Raw genomic sequence first — 18,632 nt, forward strand, 5'->3', positions numbered from 1 at the left:
TGATCTCACCTGGCAGCTTATACCAAAGAGTGTTGATATGTCACAGTGTGTATCATCAGGAAGTAGCAAGCACAAGTGAGGAACTCCTTCAATGTATGGAGAATTTAACAGAGAGCTATTGTCATTATTCCTCCATAAATACTACTCTAATGACTTTAAAGACTCGGGGCCTGAATCTGCTCTCACTCACTGATGCAAATTAGAAGTAATTCCATTTAAATTCCAGAGTAAAACTATGCAATAAATTCAGGCCTTGAGAATAACCTCATAATTTCCTCCAGCAGCTTCTCGTCTAATTTCAACCGATATTTCAAAGCTTTGTCTTCCCTGGGTTTCAAATCAGGTTAATAAACAATATCTAAACTTTGTTTAATCATGGTTGCTGGTACATTTTGGCTGAATTAGAAGCCAGTTTAAATAGCGATTCTTACCATGGTTCCTGGGTCAGGTCAGATGGGGCTTTAGACACTTGCACGACAGTAGAAAAACATGGGAACTGGAGGGTGGGGAGAGATTGATCTGTCTGTCTACTCAGCTCTGCAACAGCTCCTTATTGATTACTGAGTCAGATTCAAGACTTTGGCCCTGATCTTCAAAGCTTTAAATGGAAGCAGGCCTCATATACTGCTCATGATAGTTAGAACAATGGAACTTGGCAACCTTAAAAGTGAAACTAGAGAGCACTGGAGATCACGCTTTCTTGGCAGCTTGCCCAGAAACCTGCAACTCATTCCCAGAACATATGAAATGACCGCAACTTTCACCATCGAACAATATGCAGAATATTTCTCCAATCATCAGTGCACAGACACATGTATGCAATTGATATATATTCCCTTCCTCCTTTCTCAACTGGGTGAGAGAGAAACTGAAACCTTGTATGTTAGACTATATAAAATGCTCAGATACTGCAAGGATGAATGGAGAGATACTTAGCTGTTTTGCATAATAGTAGAGAGATGCTGCCTGCATCCTCCTGAGAATGGCTTTGTGGATTTACTTAGTCACCTTTCTTCCCTTGGAAATTCTGTTCTATAGTCCTATAAATTAAACTTTGATCCAAAAGAAAATAAATAACACTTTATAAAAATTAGGGGAGTTATTCCCATGAAGTGAATGTAAACTTGTTAGTCAGCTACCAAAGTTTTATATGTAAGGGCATGGGACTTAAGAGCATGGCTCTCTAGAGCATACTGCCTGCAGAGAGCTCTAATTACAGGTGCAGACAGTAATTTCCGTGTCTTGATCAGGAGCATATAATTGGTGAAAATGTCTCCCCAGCCTGCTGCCTTCCTGTTTATACAAATGTTTAATATTCTCTTCATGTTCCTTTAAAAGTTCATCATTTAAATAATATAAAGTTATTCAGGAATGATGAGATGAGGATTAGGATTTGTACACAGAATAATTAAATGTTCTGTTAACCTCACACCCAGAAAGAAACTGTTTATTAATTAACCATAATAATCAGTTATTTTTATATAAAAAGCATGCCTATTTCCAGCAGTTCAAGTTTCCGGAGCATCATCATGTAAGTGACATGTAATGACTAACCTTTCTGACTTTATTTCAGAAGAAGACATAATGTTCCAGAAAATCAAAGGATTCTGGATCCAAAAAAAGGACCAATTAAAAAGACTGCAGGAGTGAAACAACTTCCAAAATTAAAGCACTGACTTAATATTCTTAACAAGAACTTCCAATCACTTTTATTCTTGTTTCTATATATTTAACTAAATGTTTCTGAAGAAAAATGTATGTACCACATTGATTTAAGACACATTCCAATAACAATAGCTACTCATGAAGATCTGTGCCTCCTGGCAGCTTCAGAGACTCCCTATTCTGAGGGAAAAGTAGCCCTCTGTAATCCTGTGGAATAGTTTATTGGGCAGTTCCTGGGTGCCCTTTTAATGCTGGTGAAGTCTGATCCTTCCCGGCCTGATTGCCAGATGTAAAAACTGAATCAAGGAATCAAGTTGGGTGACTCAGGGAATCACTTAAATGCCTTATGCTAGGCAGTTTCTTCCCCACTTTGACTCCACAGCCAGTCATTGAAAAAAAATTAAAGGGTTTGTTTTTAGAGCTCACTGAGGGAGGAGAAGAAGAGAGGAGGATGTGTGACCTGAAGAGTAACCCCACTACCTATACCAGAAGAAAAGAGTAATACCCCATTAGGAATAGCCACTTAGCACACAAGCTACTGGGGAAACTCCCTTGATTACTAGAGGATGGGAAAACAGATGGTTCTTTCTAGGAAGACAACCACAATTTTCAGATTCCAAGGCTAGAAGGGACCACTGTGATCGTCTAGTTTGACCTGTGTACCACAGGCCAGAGAACTTCCCCAGAATAATTCCTACAGCAAAGCATTCAATCTTGATTTAAAAATTGCTGGTGAGGGAGAATCCACCATAACTCTTGGTAACTTGTCCCAATGGCTAATTACTCTGTTAAACATTTATGCCTATTTCCTGTCTGAGATACTGCCTCCCCTTTGGCTGATTCTTTGCAAGCTGAGAGCCAATCCGGTTCTGGGTCAGGTTCCCAGCAGTGGGCTGGGGACAGGGCACACCTATGGCATTAGGGAGGCAGAGCTGGGTGGCGTAACAGTGGAGTCTCTTCCCTGCTGGCATGACAGAGAGGCAGCCAGGCCAAACTTGCCTGATTCTGTGACCTGGTACATGGGGTAGCAAGACCCCTCAAATTTGGCCTGCCGACTCCTTTGTCACACCAGCAGGGAAGGGGCTCCACTGTTATGCCACTCAACTCTGGTCAAGGGCTAAGCTGGGGGACCTGGGGCCCCCTTTGTTGCACCCCTGGTTTCTTAATTCTCAGGTATCCCTTTAAAAAAAGCTCTGCCTGCTAGACGCCAAGCTTGGAGTCAGTCTCATCCTCCCAGGGCTATGCAGCACAGTTCCTCTACCCTTAGGGCTGTGCTATGTTCCATGAACTGCCTGGCTTTGGCAGGGAAGACAGAGCAATTCTAGGCCTGGCCTGTAAGTGGCCATGCTAAAAGGGATGGCTTCTGCACTGCTAGTATCCACAGCCTTCAGTAGTCTGCATGGCTTGGAATTCCACCGCTGTTTTCAGCTGGGTAGGGCCCTTACTGTGTAAACCAAAGTTTCAATGTTTTGCGAATGTCCCCAAACAAATATTGTTATGTAAAGATTCTTCAGAGTGTACCTATTGTGAATGAAGGGTTCTATCTTCAAATCCTATGTATATTTCTTGTTTGCTGGTGTATGTATTTTAGTATACGAAATCTAAACTTACAAACTGATGTTTCCATCTAAGGCCCCAATCCTGCAAAGACTTCCAGTGTGCGTCAATGGGACAGCTCCCATGTATCATTGCAGATTTGGGGCCTAAGTAGTACCATCCTTTTAAATTCCTGCCCTGTAAATCACTGCTGAGGGATTATTTGAAGTATTTTGAATGATATCTTCAATCTTAAGCATGCAATTGTCGTTGCAGTTTCTTTGCCAACAATATTTCAGTAATTGAACTTTGGCAGGCCCTTTTTTTTTCTTTTTCTTTCTTTTTTTTTTTTTTTTTTAAACTGCAGAACAGTGAAGAGAATGTTTTGGTATTTAAAATTCAACCTTCTAGGTTAGATTTAAAAAGCACTCTTCAGAATAAATCTGATTGATGGACTCCTTTTATTTTAAGAGCTTCTGTAGCTCTTCATGGTATTCATTAAAGCTTTTTGTCTCTTTAAGAGCAGTGCTAATAGCATAGTTTCTTATCACTGGCAGCATTAAAGTGAGGCTGCAATTAAACTCATACAGAAAGAACATGATGTCATTGCTAAAATGCAAGAAAACAAGAACTGTAATGATATACAGCATATTCATTATGGAAACACCATTTCCTCATCTAGATTGAGATTTATAAGATATTTATGCCGTTTCCATGATACAGCTGGTATGGTTCTTTAACAAGCAGACTGCTCTGTCTGAACCGTTTTAGCCCCCAACAACAGTTGAAAGCCTAGCACCGATGATTAGGTTAACATTCTGTTCCAGTTTTTCCATATGGAAAGTTTTCAGATTCTGATTGTTCTGGCATTTGTCATTAGTGAGAAATGGGGAGGAGGGAGGGAAGAGTAACATAATGCTCCCATTAGCATAAAAGTTAAAGTACATCTGCTATAGTGAAGGTGATCCCATTCTTGGATACATTCAACAAAGGGGCATACTCTTTTGTCTGTATCAGGTGGCTGTCAGCACAGTCAATTGTGATCATTTTAATAGGCTTGAAGGAACTAGAACCTTGCACACTGATACAGGCGGAACAGCTGTTAGTGATGACTCAGACATTCAAAGCACAGATTTTTTTCACATGTACCATGTGACTGGTCCTCACTGAGGACATACATTGGAAGTTTTAAAGGTCAATCATTTATTTAGTTTTCTGCCTGTTCTGATGATGTGGAGGAGTAGCAGAGTAGAACACTGTATCAACCAGCCAGGGAGGCGGAGGCTAAAAACAGAAACAAAATCTAACATTTTAAATCTAACATAGCAGTTTTCAAGTATAAAAAGTTGTTACAAGGAGGAGGGAGAAAAATTGTTCTCCTTAACCTCCGAGGATAGGACAGGAAGTAAGGGGCTTAAATTGCAGCAAGGGCAGTTTAGGTTGGACATTAGGAAAAACTTTGTAACTGTCAGGGTGGTTAAGCACTGGAATAAATTGCCTAGGGAGGTTGCGGAATCTCCATCATTGGAGATTTTTAAGAGCAGGTTAGACAAACACCTGTCAGGGATGGTCTAGATAATGCTTAGTTCTTCCATGAGTGCAGGGGAGAGGACTAGATGACCTCTTGAGGTCCCTTCCAGTCTGATGATTCTATGATTAAGCTGCTTATTTAAGCCTTAAAACATTGGGGTTTTAGCAGGTTCTTTCTTTATCTATAAACTGTTGTTTGCAAAACTGATAGATAAAAACACACACTTTACTCTCAGCAGAGATGCATCTTTGAGTTTCCATTTCTTCTCCCAGTCCTTTCGGACCTAAGAGCAATATGAGGGACTAGAAAAGAAAATATTGTTTCTGTGTAAAAAGAGGGTTCCTTTTATTTCTGGCTGCAAGTGTGTTGGGTTTTTTCTTTTTACTTGAATTTAACTCTTGTACTGTTATATTTTTTTAACAGCTTTCCTGTGCTATGGTGTTTTGTTTGTTGGCCGGGGAGAGGAGAGGCATTATTTTGGGGTTTTAAATTTTCTTGGTTTATTTTGTATGATTTATTCTTCCCATACTGTCCAACTCTTCTGTGTGGCTTTCCTTTTTAATATTTTTCTCTGGATTAAAATGGTTTTGCTCACATTTGCATTAATGAGTAGTATTTGTACTTGTATTGCATCTTTCATATGAGGATTTCAAGGAATTTAAACATTAATTAATTCCTGCAATATACCCCATACTTCTCTATTAGCCCCATTTTACACATGGAAAACTGAAGCAGTGATTCAGGACCCATTTACAATAAGGATAAAACAAAAATACAGTCTGGTTTACAATACTGTTGTGCACTGACCCAATTATGGTTCTATTTTGTGGTGTAACAAGCCTAAGGAGGCTTCCATCACTGTGGAATTTAAGCTTAGGGTTTAGCTAAAGCTTTGGACACTCCGAAGATGCAGAAGAGGCCACTGGATTCTGAATCTGATGCTATGATGAGAGAACGAGTTAAGCTGAGGCTACGGAGAAAGTCAGGATCAGAGTCCAAGGCTTGAACCTAGTTAAAGTTTTGTCTGCATCACAGAGTGGAATTGGATCCCCAAACATGATTATTCTGATCCACTAACAGAAGGTAACCCAGGTAGTACCAAGGATCAAGTACCAAGTTAGATTTCCTGACTCCCTTAGCCCAGTATTACATAGAAGTAACTCCACTGGCTTCAGTGGAATGACTCTGATTAGTACCAGTGTACTGAGCACAGTCTCAGGCCCCCGCTCTTCCTCTTTTTAGCTTTATAGAGCTGTCATTGTCACTTCAGATTTCTGGAGGGGGTAAACAAAGGGGTTTTTTGGTAACACCTGCCCCAGGTTTTTAATTTGGGGTTTTTCTTAAAGCTGCAGCTCTTGGAATCCTAACCATAGGGTTAGAAGGGACTGCAAGGATCATCTAGTCTAACCCTCTGCCAAGATTCAGGATTTGTTGTGCCTAAATGATCCAAGACAGATGGCTATCCAGCCTCCTTTTGAAAACCTCTAGTGATGGAGATTCCATTCCTAGGCAGTCTGGTCCATTGTCCTATTGTTTTTACAGTTTGGAAGTTTTTCCTGAGATTTAATCAAAATCTGCTATGCTGTAGGTTAAACCTGTTGCCTCTTGCCCTGCCCTCTGTGGCAAGAGAGAGGACTTTTTTTTCCCCACTACAAAAGTTTTTTTTTCTCTCCTGCTGCTAATAGCTCATCTTAATTAATTAGCCTCTTAGAGTTGGTATGGCAACTTCCACCTTTTCATGTTCTCTGTATGTATATATATCTTCTTACTATATGTTCCATTCTATACATCTGATGAAGTGGGCTGTAGCCCATGAAAGCTTATGCTCAAATAAATTTGTTAGTCTCTAAGGTGCCACAAGTACTCCTGTTCTTTTTGCGGATACAGACTAACACGGCTGCTACTCTGAGACTTTTTCTCCATCTTTCTTATGGCAGCCTTTCAAGTATTTGAAGACCACTATCATGGCTCCCCTTAATCACCTCTTTTCCAAATTAAACACCCAGTTCCTTCAGCCTTTGGTGGTATGGCTTACATTCCAACCCTTTGATCATTTTTCTCACTCTCCTCTGGATTCTTTCCAGTTTCTCTACATGCTTTCTGTATAGCGGTGATGAAAATTGGAGTCGTGATTGTGAGAAAGCTTTCAAAGTAGACAGCCTCGTGGTTGCAGAGAAAAGCTTTACAACATGAACAAAAGGCTCAAACACCAGAAGGCAAATAAACCAAGTTTATTAATTTTCAAATTATGATTTTATGGGGCCTGACTCATTTTTAGTGCTTTCTTGGCAACACTGTATGCGTCTTCTATAACATAAAAAATATGAACATCATGGTGCATGAAAAGGGTTAGCTAGTGACTGGGGAACTGATTATGTAATCAGTTAACACTGCCACAGAATGCAGAATCCAGAGACCCTAGTTATAACTATATGCGTACTGAGGCTATTCTTAGCAACAGGCAAGATATTTAATTGTTTGTGGACTTAGTTTGAAGATGGGCTCACTGTACAAATCAGTAAAGAGATGCATGTGTCATTCCCCTCCTACTTCCCCAATTTCTCCAAGGTCGTATCTACATTAGGAAAAATTAGATGTGTAATTCATCCTGATGCAGCTCCATTGGCAGTAGCAATAGTGGAAGGTGCCACGTAGGTATGACAACAGTGATGACAAGGCAGTAAAAATAAATAAATAAATCTATGCCTTGCTTACACTGTAACTTCTATCAACCTTGCCCCGAGCAGGGAACTATAGCTAAGGTTGTGTGCACACTGAAGTTTTCTGAAAGTCTCCCCGTGTTGCAATCTTATCAATGCAGCTCTGCTATAGCAAGAAACAATGGGAATGCCAGAGTTTACTGGTATCTTTACCAGTGCTGTCTAAACATGCTCAGAATGGGCCTGGATAATATGGTGGTAAAAATGCTGGTGGCTAGCCTCTGCTAGCACTGGTGTTGTGATAGTGGTGGAAGATTTTCAGAAAGACCTCGATGTAGACAAGACCTCAGTGTGCAGCATGTGTCATCTGGGACATTCTCTGTTCCGTGTCAACTTTGACAGCGGACAGTCAAGCTGAGGCCTGCTCTTCACTAGGGACCCGCCCAGTTTCAGCCATCATTGATCAACTAACTAGCCAAGGGCACCAGAACCTTTGCAGAAATTGGGGAACGGAGGCCAAAGTGCCCTCTCTTTCTCCGCAGCTGCCCTCTCTTCTGGTGCCATAGCAGACCATGGTTGGCAAAAAGTGTAATTGCAGCACCACCCTGGCAAACTATTATTCTGCTGGGGAAAAAAAATCTGCAGGGGACATGAAATCTGCACTTATGTTCCTTTTGTTAAAAGCGGGAGGTGGGGGGAGGACATGGTCCCCTGATTCCGGCACCAGTGCCACCAGCATAATTACAGGGGTGCAATTTGCAGCTCTCTAGGGCAAGGCACAAATCTGCCATTTGAACTGGTACAAAACTTATCCTAGTTGGTAAACTACACTGGAGCAAATGGAGTGTTTTGCCTTGGTCCACTAGGGCTTTGCACTGATGGCTGAAATCTCCAACACAGACCAGGCCGGAGAATCAAGTTACCCGAGGGTGGAAGGCACTAGGTGAAAGGAGACCACTCAGTCCCCTCTCCCGGTAGGACAAAAATCTGAGCTGAGCCTCCTGCTCCGTCTCACAGTCTGAGTCCAGACAGCGGCTGCTCAAGAAACATGAATCCCTTCAGTGCAGGGAGACTTGAGGTGAGCCAGCGAGACCCATCCTGCCCTCAGTGCAGAGACACCGAGTCTCTCAGCACGTGGAGATCCAGCACACCCTGCCCTGCCTTCTGAGACATATATGGTGCTTGGAAAGATGAGGTCCCCGCACTGAAAAGCTTATGCTCTGTTAAATAGATAGACACTAATAAGCTTCAGTTGGGAGAAAACAACAGTACAGAAACTGGAAGCCTAAACTGCAACATCTAAGCAGAAGAAGTAAATTCTAAGCATGGATTAGATCATCCAGTACAAGATCATCCGTATAGTATATATTTCTAAAGCTGTGTCCAATCTTCTTTTGTTTTTAAATGTCCCATGCAATGTGGCATCCTTGGTTATACTGAGGATTCGTTTTGCAGGTTCTTGCAGGAAGCTTATCCTTACAGCCTAAATGTTTGTGTCTGGTTTGGTGGTGGTGGTTTGTTTTTAATCCTACTGTGACGGGTTGGATCACAGAAACCCCCTTGGGAGCTGCCACCCGATGTGCAAAGACTACCTCTGCTCCTGTTTTCCTTGCCAGCTCAGGACTCCAGCACCTTGTCTTGCTGAGCCAGACACTCCCGTCTGCTCCAACACAGACCCAGGGTCTGAATCACTTGCCCCAAAGCTGCAAGTTTACCTGAAAACAGCTCACAGAAGTGTGCTTGTCTTTAGCACTCAGATGCTCAACTCCCAATGGGGTCTAAACCCAAATAAATCCGTTTTACCCTGCATAAAGCTTATGCAGGGAAAACTCATAAATTGTTCGCCCTCTTTAGCACTGATAGAGAGATATGCACAGTTGTTTGCTCCCCCAGGTATTAATACATACTCTGAGTAAATTACTAAATAAAAAGTGATTTTATTACATACAGAAAATAGGATTTAAGTAGTTCCAAGTAGTAACAGACAGAACAAAGTAAGTTACCAAGTAAAATAAAATAAAATGCACAAATCTATGTCTAATCAAGCTAAATACAGATAATCTCACCCTCAGAGATGCTTCAGTAAATTTTTCTAAGACTGGGCACAATTCTTTCCCCTGGTACAGTTCTTGTTCCAGCTCAGGTGGTAGCTAGGGGATTCTTCATGATGGCTCCTCCCCCCTCTGTTCTCTTCCACCCCTTTATATATCTTTTGCATAAGGCGGGAACCCTTTGTCCCTCTGGGTTTCCACCCCTCCTCACTGGAAAAGCACCAGGTTAAAGATGGATTCCAGTTCAGGTGACATGATCACATGTCACTGCAAGACTTCATTGCCCACTTGCCAGCACACACATATACAGGAAGACTAACAGGTAAACACAGCCATCTGCAGACAATGATCCTGGTTAATGGGAGTCATCAAGATTCCAAACCATCATTAATGGCCCACACTTTACATAATTACAATAGGCCCTCAGAGTTATGTTTTATATTTCTAGTTTTAGATACAAGAGTGGTACATTTCTACAAATAGGATGATCACACTCAGTAGATTATGAGCTTTGTAATGATATCTTACAAGAGGTAAGCACGAAGCTTTTGCACGAAGCATATCCCAGTTGCATTATATTCACTTATTATCAAAGCTTTATAAAACTATCCCAGTTACATTATATTCACTTATCATCATGTTTTTATAAAACCATATAGACTACACAATGTCACACCTACTTTCTCCAGTTATAACTTCCATACCACAATGCATTCCTCTGTATCCATGTGTTCATAAACTTTCAAATAATTTGATTGGTGTCTTGTTTGCAACTTCTAAACCTGTTGCCACACTAACAAAATTGTGTATGTGGGAAGGGTTAATGTTTCTACAACCATCCCTGCCCTTAACATCTGCATTTGGAGATGTGTAAAATGCACTATAGCCTTCTCTGACACTAAATGTCTAACGTCTATGGGATTTGGCAAACCAGAGTCCAAAAATAGCTCTGAAACAGAGGTCATCAGCTGTCACCAATCCTGTCAGATCTGTTCTGGTGGATAACGCTGACATGAACAACAACTCACTAAAATGCAGACGTGATTTATTTTAAGCACTTTAGCACCTGCTGTTACTAATTACGGGATTACCATGCTCCAGGTTGTAGCATGAGGAGTACTGTCTACATGCTACCTTTCAGTGGTGGATTCCCTTAGCTATTCTGTCTCCTTTCTGACCTGTCAATCCCTTAATTTTTAAGATTTTACTTTTGAGTTGAAGCTACTAACTTCGGATATGGGATAGGAAATGGAATAATTAGTAGAAAGGCAGAAATTATAGCAATCTACATGTTTAACATCCACATTGACTGCAGATTTAGATTTCAAATAGTTAATGCAATCGATAAAAGCCTTTTTTCAGACACTGATTTATTTTATTATGCAGAGTCATAATTAGCACTGTGATGGGATCTCCCTGGGGTACCACCTGGAACTTGGGTACCACTGAGCCCTCCTGACCCACCAGCCTGGACTACCTTTTCATTGTACTGCTGTGACAAGCTGCCAAGCCCTCTCCAGGCTTGAGCCTGCACTTTCGCCAGCACACATACAGGTAGGGACACACCCAGCTGCAGTTACATGTGGACACTGTGACCAGCCCCTGCATGGGAAGGCTAGGGAACTTCCCAGGTAAGGAACTTCCCAGCTACTCAGGCACCCACCCCCTCTGGAGTGTAAACCCAAGATGATACCGTCTTGCGCTGCACAAGGAACTGTACAGTGTAAGCTCATGAAATTCGCCCCCTCCCTCAATGTGGAGAGGAATACACAACAGCTTTCTGCCCCACACGCGGGGGTTTAGACAAAGCAAAAACAAGTTTATTAACGACAAAAGATAGATTTTAAGTGATTATAAGGGATAGCAAACAGATCAAAGCAGATTACCTAGCAAATAAACAAAAAATGCAAATTAAACTTAATATACTAAAGAGATTGGATATGAATAGCAGATCCTCACCCTAAGTGATGACACAAGCAGGCTGCAGATTCTTAAGGGGAAAGGTGCACTTGTTTACAGCTTAGAATCTCCAGGTATTCCATTCACAGGCTAAAAATTCCTTTAGCCTGGGTCCAGCACTTCCCCCAGTTCAGTCCTTGTTCCTCTGGTGTTTCTAAGAGTCTCTTTGGGTGAAGAGTCAGTGAAGAACTTTGATGTCATTCCCCTGCCTCATATAGCTTTTACATAGGGCGGGAACCCTCTGTTTCAAAGCTTGGTTATGCCAGTCAGTGGAAAAATACTGATATCCCAAGATGGAGTCCAGAACCAGGTGACCTGGTCACATGTCCCTGTAGTGTCACAGAAGCCATTATTCGAGGCTGTTTATAGCATCCTTAGGAAAGCTCCCCAGGTGGTAGATAAGCTTCTCCAAAGGCTATTGTTCTCTCTAATGGCTCATTAACTTGAATGGGCACTTCCCAGACAGCCATCTAGACTGAGAGCCTTTTGCCTAGTGGATGTTGCCAAGGAATAGCTACATGTGAAATAGATACATAGCCAATATTCATATCTTCAGATACAAAAATGAAACATGCATACAACTAGGATAAGCATATTCAGCAAATCATACCCTTTCCAATGACATCTCACATGACTTATCTTGCATAAAATACATCATAACTGTCATAATCGTATCATAATTATATCACTTTGAAGATTATGGGGTGCAGTATAACAAGCATGTCCTGAAAAAGTTGTAAAAGAAGGTAGAGATGGAAAAGATGTTATGTCCTTTAGCGCATGGCCTTGCTAATGAAGAATTTTTTCCCGTGTTCCATTCCACAGTGCTTCGATTGCAAAAATGGGGTTCCACCACTTCTCTTAGGAGGCTGTTCCACATGTCTTGCTATAAAATTGGTTTTGTGCTGATCAAGACAATCCTTTTTTTTCCTAGTTTCATTCCATTACTGCAATACCTCTTTGTGCCCTAACCAATTTCCATCTCTCCTTAATATTTTACAGTTTTATGGTACTTAAACCATTTCATTTAAACTCTTTTTGCTTCTTATGTTACTTAAAAGTCTGAGCCTTAAGGAAGATTTAATGGCATGTCTCTGAGTTTGAGCACTGACCTTGTGACTCCTCAGTACCCGCTGGCCAAATATGTACAGGAGCCTGTAGCACCTCTTTTTTTTTTTTTTCCCAAGAGCTCTGTGCTCATCCAAGCATCGTTTATGATGATGCCCACTGTGTCCTAAGTGCTTATTAGATAGGAAAGGCGGCTGCCCCAAAGAGCTTGCTTTGGAATTGCTGCAGAGGAAGGAAAGCTGGGAAATGGAAAGGAAAACCTCCTAAGAAGTAAAAGAACAGAAAGAACCTCAGTTTATTTCCAGCCAAGGTTGTTTGACAGAAAATCCTTCTGTGGAAAGTGGAAACAAAAGTTGAAAATTGATTTTTTTTTTAGACCGTGTCTACATTAAAGCTATAAATGGTTTACTCCAACTCAATTACAACATGGTCAAAATGTGGCCGGGATTTACCTATGTCCCACCCACTCTAAAATTTTTGATCATGTTATAACAAAGTCACTCAATTATTCCTGTTCAAACCTATGTAAGATAATGGGTTTGCACATATGTATTTGGGGCAAGATCTGGCCTACAGAATCTTTGTCTTGAAGTTTTGGGGGAAGAGTAATGCATTTTACAGGAACACTTTTGTTCGTTCTGGAGAAATTGAGACAGATTCCAATAAGTTGTCCTATAGAACAGTATCTGCAAAGGTTTCCTTAAGCAATACATTTTTCAGGACTATTTTAAGTCAAAAACCGTTGGAGGCAAAGAATAAATTTCTGCTTTTGACTTGTTTAGGGAGAATTTATTGTGACGGGATCCCCAGGGTACAACCTGGACTGGGGTACTACTGTGGCCTCTTAACTCTCCACCCTGTGCTATCTCTCACAATGCTTTTCTAGTGACAAGCAGCAAAGCCCTCTGGGCGCTGTTATCACTCAGCACAACAGCATGTGGAGCCCCACACCCAGCTAGATTGCATGAATGCTCCCAGAGCCACTCATGAATCACACAGAGGCACCAGCCAATTCTCCCAAGCCCCCAGCCTTGCATCTGCCTGACCACTGTAAGTTTATTACCCAGTCTACCCCTCCCTCAATGTGGAGAGGACATACACAAGCCTTTGTAACCTGAGCTGAGATTTCCCAACATTTCTACCAAACCGCACAGTTTTAGGTAAAATATAAAAGAGATTTATTATCCAGAAAGCTAGATTTTCAGTTATGATAAGTGGGAGGCAAAAAAGGGTCAGAGATAGTTACCAAAGAAAATAAAAGGTAAGTGCAATCTAATAAAATTTGTTAGCCTCTAAGGTCCCACAAGTACTCCTGATCTTAAACCTTATTACACTAGGTCAGGGGTGGGCAAACTGTTTGGGCCGAGGGCCACATCTGGGTAGGGAAATTGTATGCAGGGCCGGGGCAGGGGGTTGGGGTGCGGGAGGGAGTGTGGGGTGTGGGAGGGGGTGCGGTGTGCAGGAAGGAGCTCAGGGCAAGGGATTGGGGCAGAGGAAGGGTGCAGGATATATGAGGGGGTTCAGGGAAAGGGGTTGGGGTGCAGGAGGGGTGTGGAGTGCAGGAGGGGGCTCAGGGCAGGGGTGCAGGAGGGGTGCAGACTGCAGGAGGGGGCTCAGGGCAGGGGGTTGGAATGCAGGAGGGGTGCAGGGTGCGGCAGGGGGCTCAGGGCAGGGGGTTGGGGTGCACAGGGGTGCAGGGTGCAGCAGGGAGCTCAAGGCAGGGGGTTGGGGTGAAGAAGGGGTGTGGGGTATACGAGGGGGCTCAGGGCAAGGGATTGGGGCAGAGGAGAGGTACGGGGTGCATGAGGGGGCTCAGGACAGGGGGTGGGGTAAAGGAGGGGTGCGGGGTATATGAGGGGGCTCAGGGCAGGGGGTTGGGGTGCAGGAGGAGTGCGAGGCACAGGCAGGGGGCTTAGGGCAGGGAGTTGGGGGGTGGGGTACAGGGGGGGTTCGGGCTCCGGCCTGGTGCCGCTTACCTAAAGCGGCTCCGGGGTGGCAGTGGCACACACCGGGGCCAGGGCAGGCTCCCTGCATGCCTGCCCTGAACCTGGCCTTGCGCCGCTCCCGGAAGCGCTGCGGCCCCTGGGGCGGGGGAGGGGGGTGAGGGCTCTGTGTGTGCTGCCCTTGCCGCGCCTCCAGGTACTTCCCCCAAACCTCCCATTGGCTGCGGTTCCCAGCCAATGGGAGCTGCAGGGGGCAGTGCCTGGAAGCAAGAGCAACACATGGAGCCCTCTGACCCCACACCCGGGGGCCACAGGGATGTGGTGCCGTCAGTGCCATGGGCCGGATCCAAAGCCCTGAGGGGCCGGATCTGGCCCGCGGCCTGTAGTTTGCCCACCCCTGCACTAGGCAGTATATGGATCAAGCAGTTTTCTCACCTTACTCTCACCCTGTCTGTGTCTGAGAAGAAAATCACAGTTTCCATTTGGAGATGTTTGTTGTGTGCCTTCGTGGTTTTATAGCCATGTGACACTAAGACTGAACTACTGCCCAATCAGCAAAAGGGAAGTTCCATAACCCTCTGCTACCCTGGAGTATTTCAATGATCTATAGCCTTTCTTGCTGTCTGAAGCCTTGTAAATGGGAAGCTCTATATGAAGTAGAAATGAACCATTAGTGTTATGGAGACATAGTGCAGTGACATTAATGGTTTGTTTCTGTTTCATTGTTTTGGTGTTTGACAATAGAAGAATCTTATCCTACCACTTGTATAAAATAGGTTTCCCCTGATACCTCTTTATATTAACATTGAAATAGAAAAACATTGAAGGAGGGAGAAAGCATTCAGAATTAAGTGAAATCAAAAGGCCTTTTCACTGAGAAATGTCAAATATAGAAGAAGGGGCCTGAATAACCTATTAACTATTTGCAATTTGGAGAAAATAACTATTCCAATATGTATGTCTCCATGAATAGTCCTGTTTGCATGTTATTTCTGCCTTTCTATTTATTATTACGTGTATAGAGAACCGAAAGTGTTCAGAGCACTTCAGGAACATGTAAAGGAGTATAAAGACAAAATGTACAAAGTGCTTTGACTCCGGCTATGTCTGGAGAGTGTGTGTGTGTTCATGCCCAGCAGAAAATTACAAAATTATGTAAGCTGGTCTTAAATAGACTAGGTCTTTAACCTCTAATGCAAAAAAAATTAAAGGACCTCAGGCTGCCATTTATACAATGGTGATCAATGGAAACATTCTGCACTAAAGTCAATTAGAAAAGCCGGCAACTCTTGAAGGTTTTCATACAGCAAGACTCAATGTGTACAGAAATAATGCTACTTTTTCCCTAAATTTGGTATTGTTTTAATGTAAGCCATTTCTTTTTCTACAGATGCTTTTTCTACAGTGCAGTGGTCTGATGCTAAAGCTACTGCAGGTGTATTGTTCTTAGGTGGCAGAAACACATAAATAGAAAGCACAGAGGTCATCCCTTGAAAGCTGACTGCTTTACTTATTTACTCATTTTCTATGTTCAGAGCAAAATTAGAGGAAACTTGCCATACAAAAAAATTCAGCTTCTACGGTGTAAAGTCAGAGCTGGTGGCTAAAGGAATATTGGAAATGCAACAGGTATCTGGCACAAAATGATTGCTATTTGGGGATTATAAATAAATATTTAAAAAGAGAATACTAGTCAGGTTTTGTTAACCCTTAGAATCTGTGCAAAAGACTTCTAACTAAATCTTTTGATACAAAGCCTTTTAATGACTATAACTTTTAGTGGTCATTACCATAACAGTTTCTCTGTTTGGCTTTTTTGTTTTGTTTTGTTTTTCAGGTGAAAATAGCCATCTTATTAGTTGGAGGAGACGCTGCTGTTGAGAGTACAGTAGAGATTATAGAGCAAAATTATTTCTGTTGTCATCATGATTAGCAGTATTGATAATGCAGCAGTTTTCTTGGATGAGTACACGTTCAGTGTGGTCTTTTTAAAGATGAATTCTTTACCAACTGCAGAGGACTAGGACGCTGTCGGGCTAATTAAGTAAAAACAAAATTCTTGTAATTTTATTCTAAAGGTGTAATATCTGTAACTCACTGAAAGCTTTTCTATAGGCTTTTATTTTCTTCTGGCCTTAGTTATTCAGGCTGCTACCTATAGAATTGTACCGACTTTCTTTTGCTTTATGTGCATCTTGCACTCTCCCTGCACTCTGCACTATATTCTTTTTGAACAGGGATGATGGAAAAACTTTTTTTTTTTTTTAAGGTGTTAGGTAGAGTGATTCAGCTGAAAAATTGTCTCTTTAAAATACACTCAATTAGTCATATTGAGTCCTTAGGTTGCTAAGTAGATTTACTTGCACTCACCATCCTGTGTGACTGATAGTATTGCATGAGCGTACCCAGCATGCTGTGATGATTACAGCAATGTCTGGTCTGCTGCGATGGGGCAAAAAGTTCCCAGTAGAGGAAATGGTCATGATCTACTTTCTTATGAGTTGAGCCACTTTATCAAGTTACTGTTGACACAGTCTGTCCTAATCTACACTGATTGCTGAGTTGGTGTCAGCATTTTGGATCATCCTGTAACTCAGATGTCATAATGGTTCAGACATGGTAAATATTTGTGTGGACAAGGCCTATAGATAGAAGATAATGTTTTCACCCCTCAGCTCACAGATAGCTGAGAAGCGATGAAAACATTATCTTCTATCTATAGGCCTTGTCCACACAAATATTTACCATGTCTGAACCATTATGACATCTGAGTTATGGTCATACTTATCTCTCCTCTAAAATGACTTTTAATTACTATGTTGATTCTGAATAGATGGTTTTGATGCAAGGACACCGAACTTGGATTTCGGAAGATGAGATTGTCATGATCAGTTTCTCATCTGTCAAACAGATAAAACACCTCTAAAACATTAAAGAAATGTAATCCTTGCAATGCCCGTATGAAGTATGGGGTTATGGCATTCCAAGGCTTATATTTTTGTAATGTTTTAGAGGGTTTGGGTCCTTCACTGATGAGCACCATAGGTTCTACCTATGAATGAACCAGTGTCCCCAAAAGGATGGAGCAGACAGGTGGAATGGATGGCACAAATGGCATGTGCTTGTATTCAGTACATGCCTTCAGATCACATTAATTGAATGAATGAATTTGGTGGTTGGATCAGCAGAATGCAGGAGCTGAAATATTAACCACGTTGCTTTAGAGCTAAGTGACTGTAAGCTTTTCAGGGCAGAGACCATACATGTCTCCAGGGCCCTATTGCACTGATCTTGACTCGGGCCTCATGATGCTCTCTTATTGCTAATAATACTTTCAGTTTCATAAAGACATAAAGTAATGTTAACAGGCTAATCAATGTTGTCCACTCTTCCTGCTTGGAGGCAGGACACAATGATGTCCTCTCTGGACAACCTTTCCTATGGGTTAAGTGAACCTAATTATTTGAAACCCCAAGAGCAATGGGGTGGGGGAATTCTCCTTCACTGGATCACCACAAAGTGCCCATTTTCATAAATGGCTTGAACCCACTCACCTTCCAGCTTGGGATTTGGAAGAGAAGAGGGAGCCATTCTCACTCCGCTTTTCCTTAGAACCTATCCTGTGCCACGGTCCAAAGCAACCCAAATATCTCCGGCTATGAAAATAGGAGAAAAACAACATAAAAAAGCCAGTGTGTGTGGATGAGGTGCTCTTGTTTCGCATAAAGTTTGCCTCATTGGTACTTGCTCTTTTTGAAGTGTCATAGTTGTCATGGATGAGTAGCTGGATTTAACCATTGTAGGTTGACAAGCTCATGGCAAATTCAAGATTTGCTGATTAAATTGTCCCAATGCCTCCTAAAGCAGCTAGGTATAAATATTGCACCAAAAATCTTACAGCAATTTGAAGCAAATTACTGACAGTCTAAAACTAGCTTCAAAATGTATTGGATTGTGATTGCCATCTAGTCAGCAGGCTTGTGTGAACTGTTGTAGCGGGGATGGTGGCACTACTGCCTCTTTTTATGTAGCTGAAATAGTTCTACTATAAATTAAAAACACTTAAACTCATGATCATTTTGTTTAGTTCATTATTTGGCAAAACAAGCACCAAAGATGAGTTAGAACAGCCTTTGTGGCTCATAGAGGAAAGGAAACTTTGGTACTTAAAACATTTTTTCACTGCAGTACAATACAGAAAGTACCAATTTGTACTAAA

At 42.1% G+C, this 18,632-nt stretch overlaps 1 protein-coding gene across 5 annotated transcripts in view; it reads left to right on the plus strand.

Moving 5' to 3' along the window:
- Nucleotides 1-5,326, plus strand: part of CCDC169 (coiled-coil domain containing 169) — a 45,537-nt gene extending 40,211 nt beyond the window's left edge. For 4 of the 5 annotated variants that reach the window (XM_054015292.1, XM_054015294.1, XM_054015295.1 and 1 more), the window contains exon 8: nt 1,574-5,326. In XM_054015292.1, coding sequence (XP_053871267.1) covers nt 1,574-1,676 — 103 coding nt within the window. In that variant the 3' untranslated portion in view covers nt 1,677-5,326. The remainder of the gene's footprint in view (nt 1-1,573) is intronic. The other variant, XM_054015293.1, reaches the window with a different exon arrangement.
- Nucleotides 5,327-18,632: the final 13,306 nt, after the last annotated feature.

This window comes from Malaclemys terrapin, chromosome 1 (assembly GCF_027887155.1).
Source record: "Malaclemys terrapin pileata isolate rMalTer1 chromosome 1, rMalTer1.hap1, whole genome shotgun sequence".
Classification (NCBI taxonomy): Eukaryota; Metazoa; Chordata; order Testudines; family Emydidae; genus Malaclemys; species Malaclemys terrapin.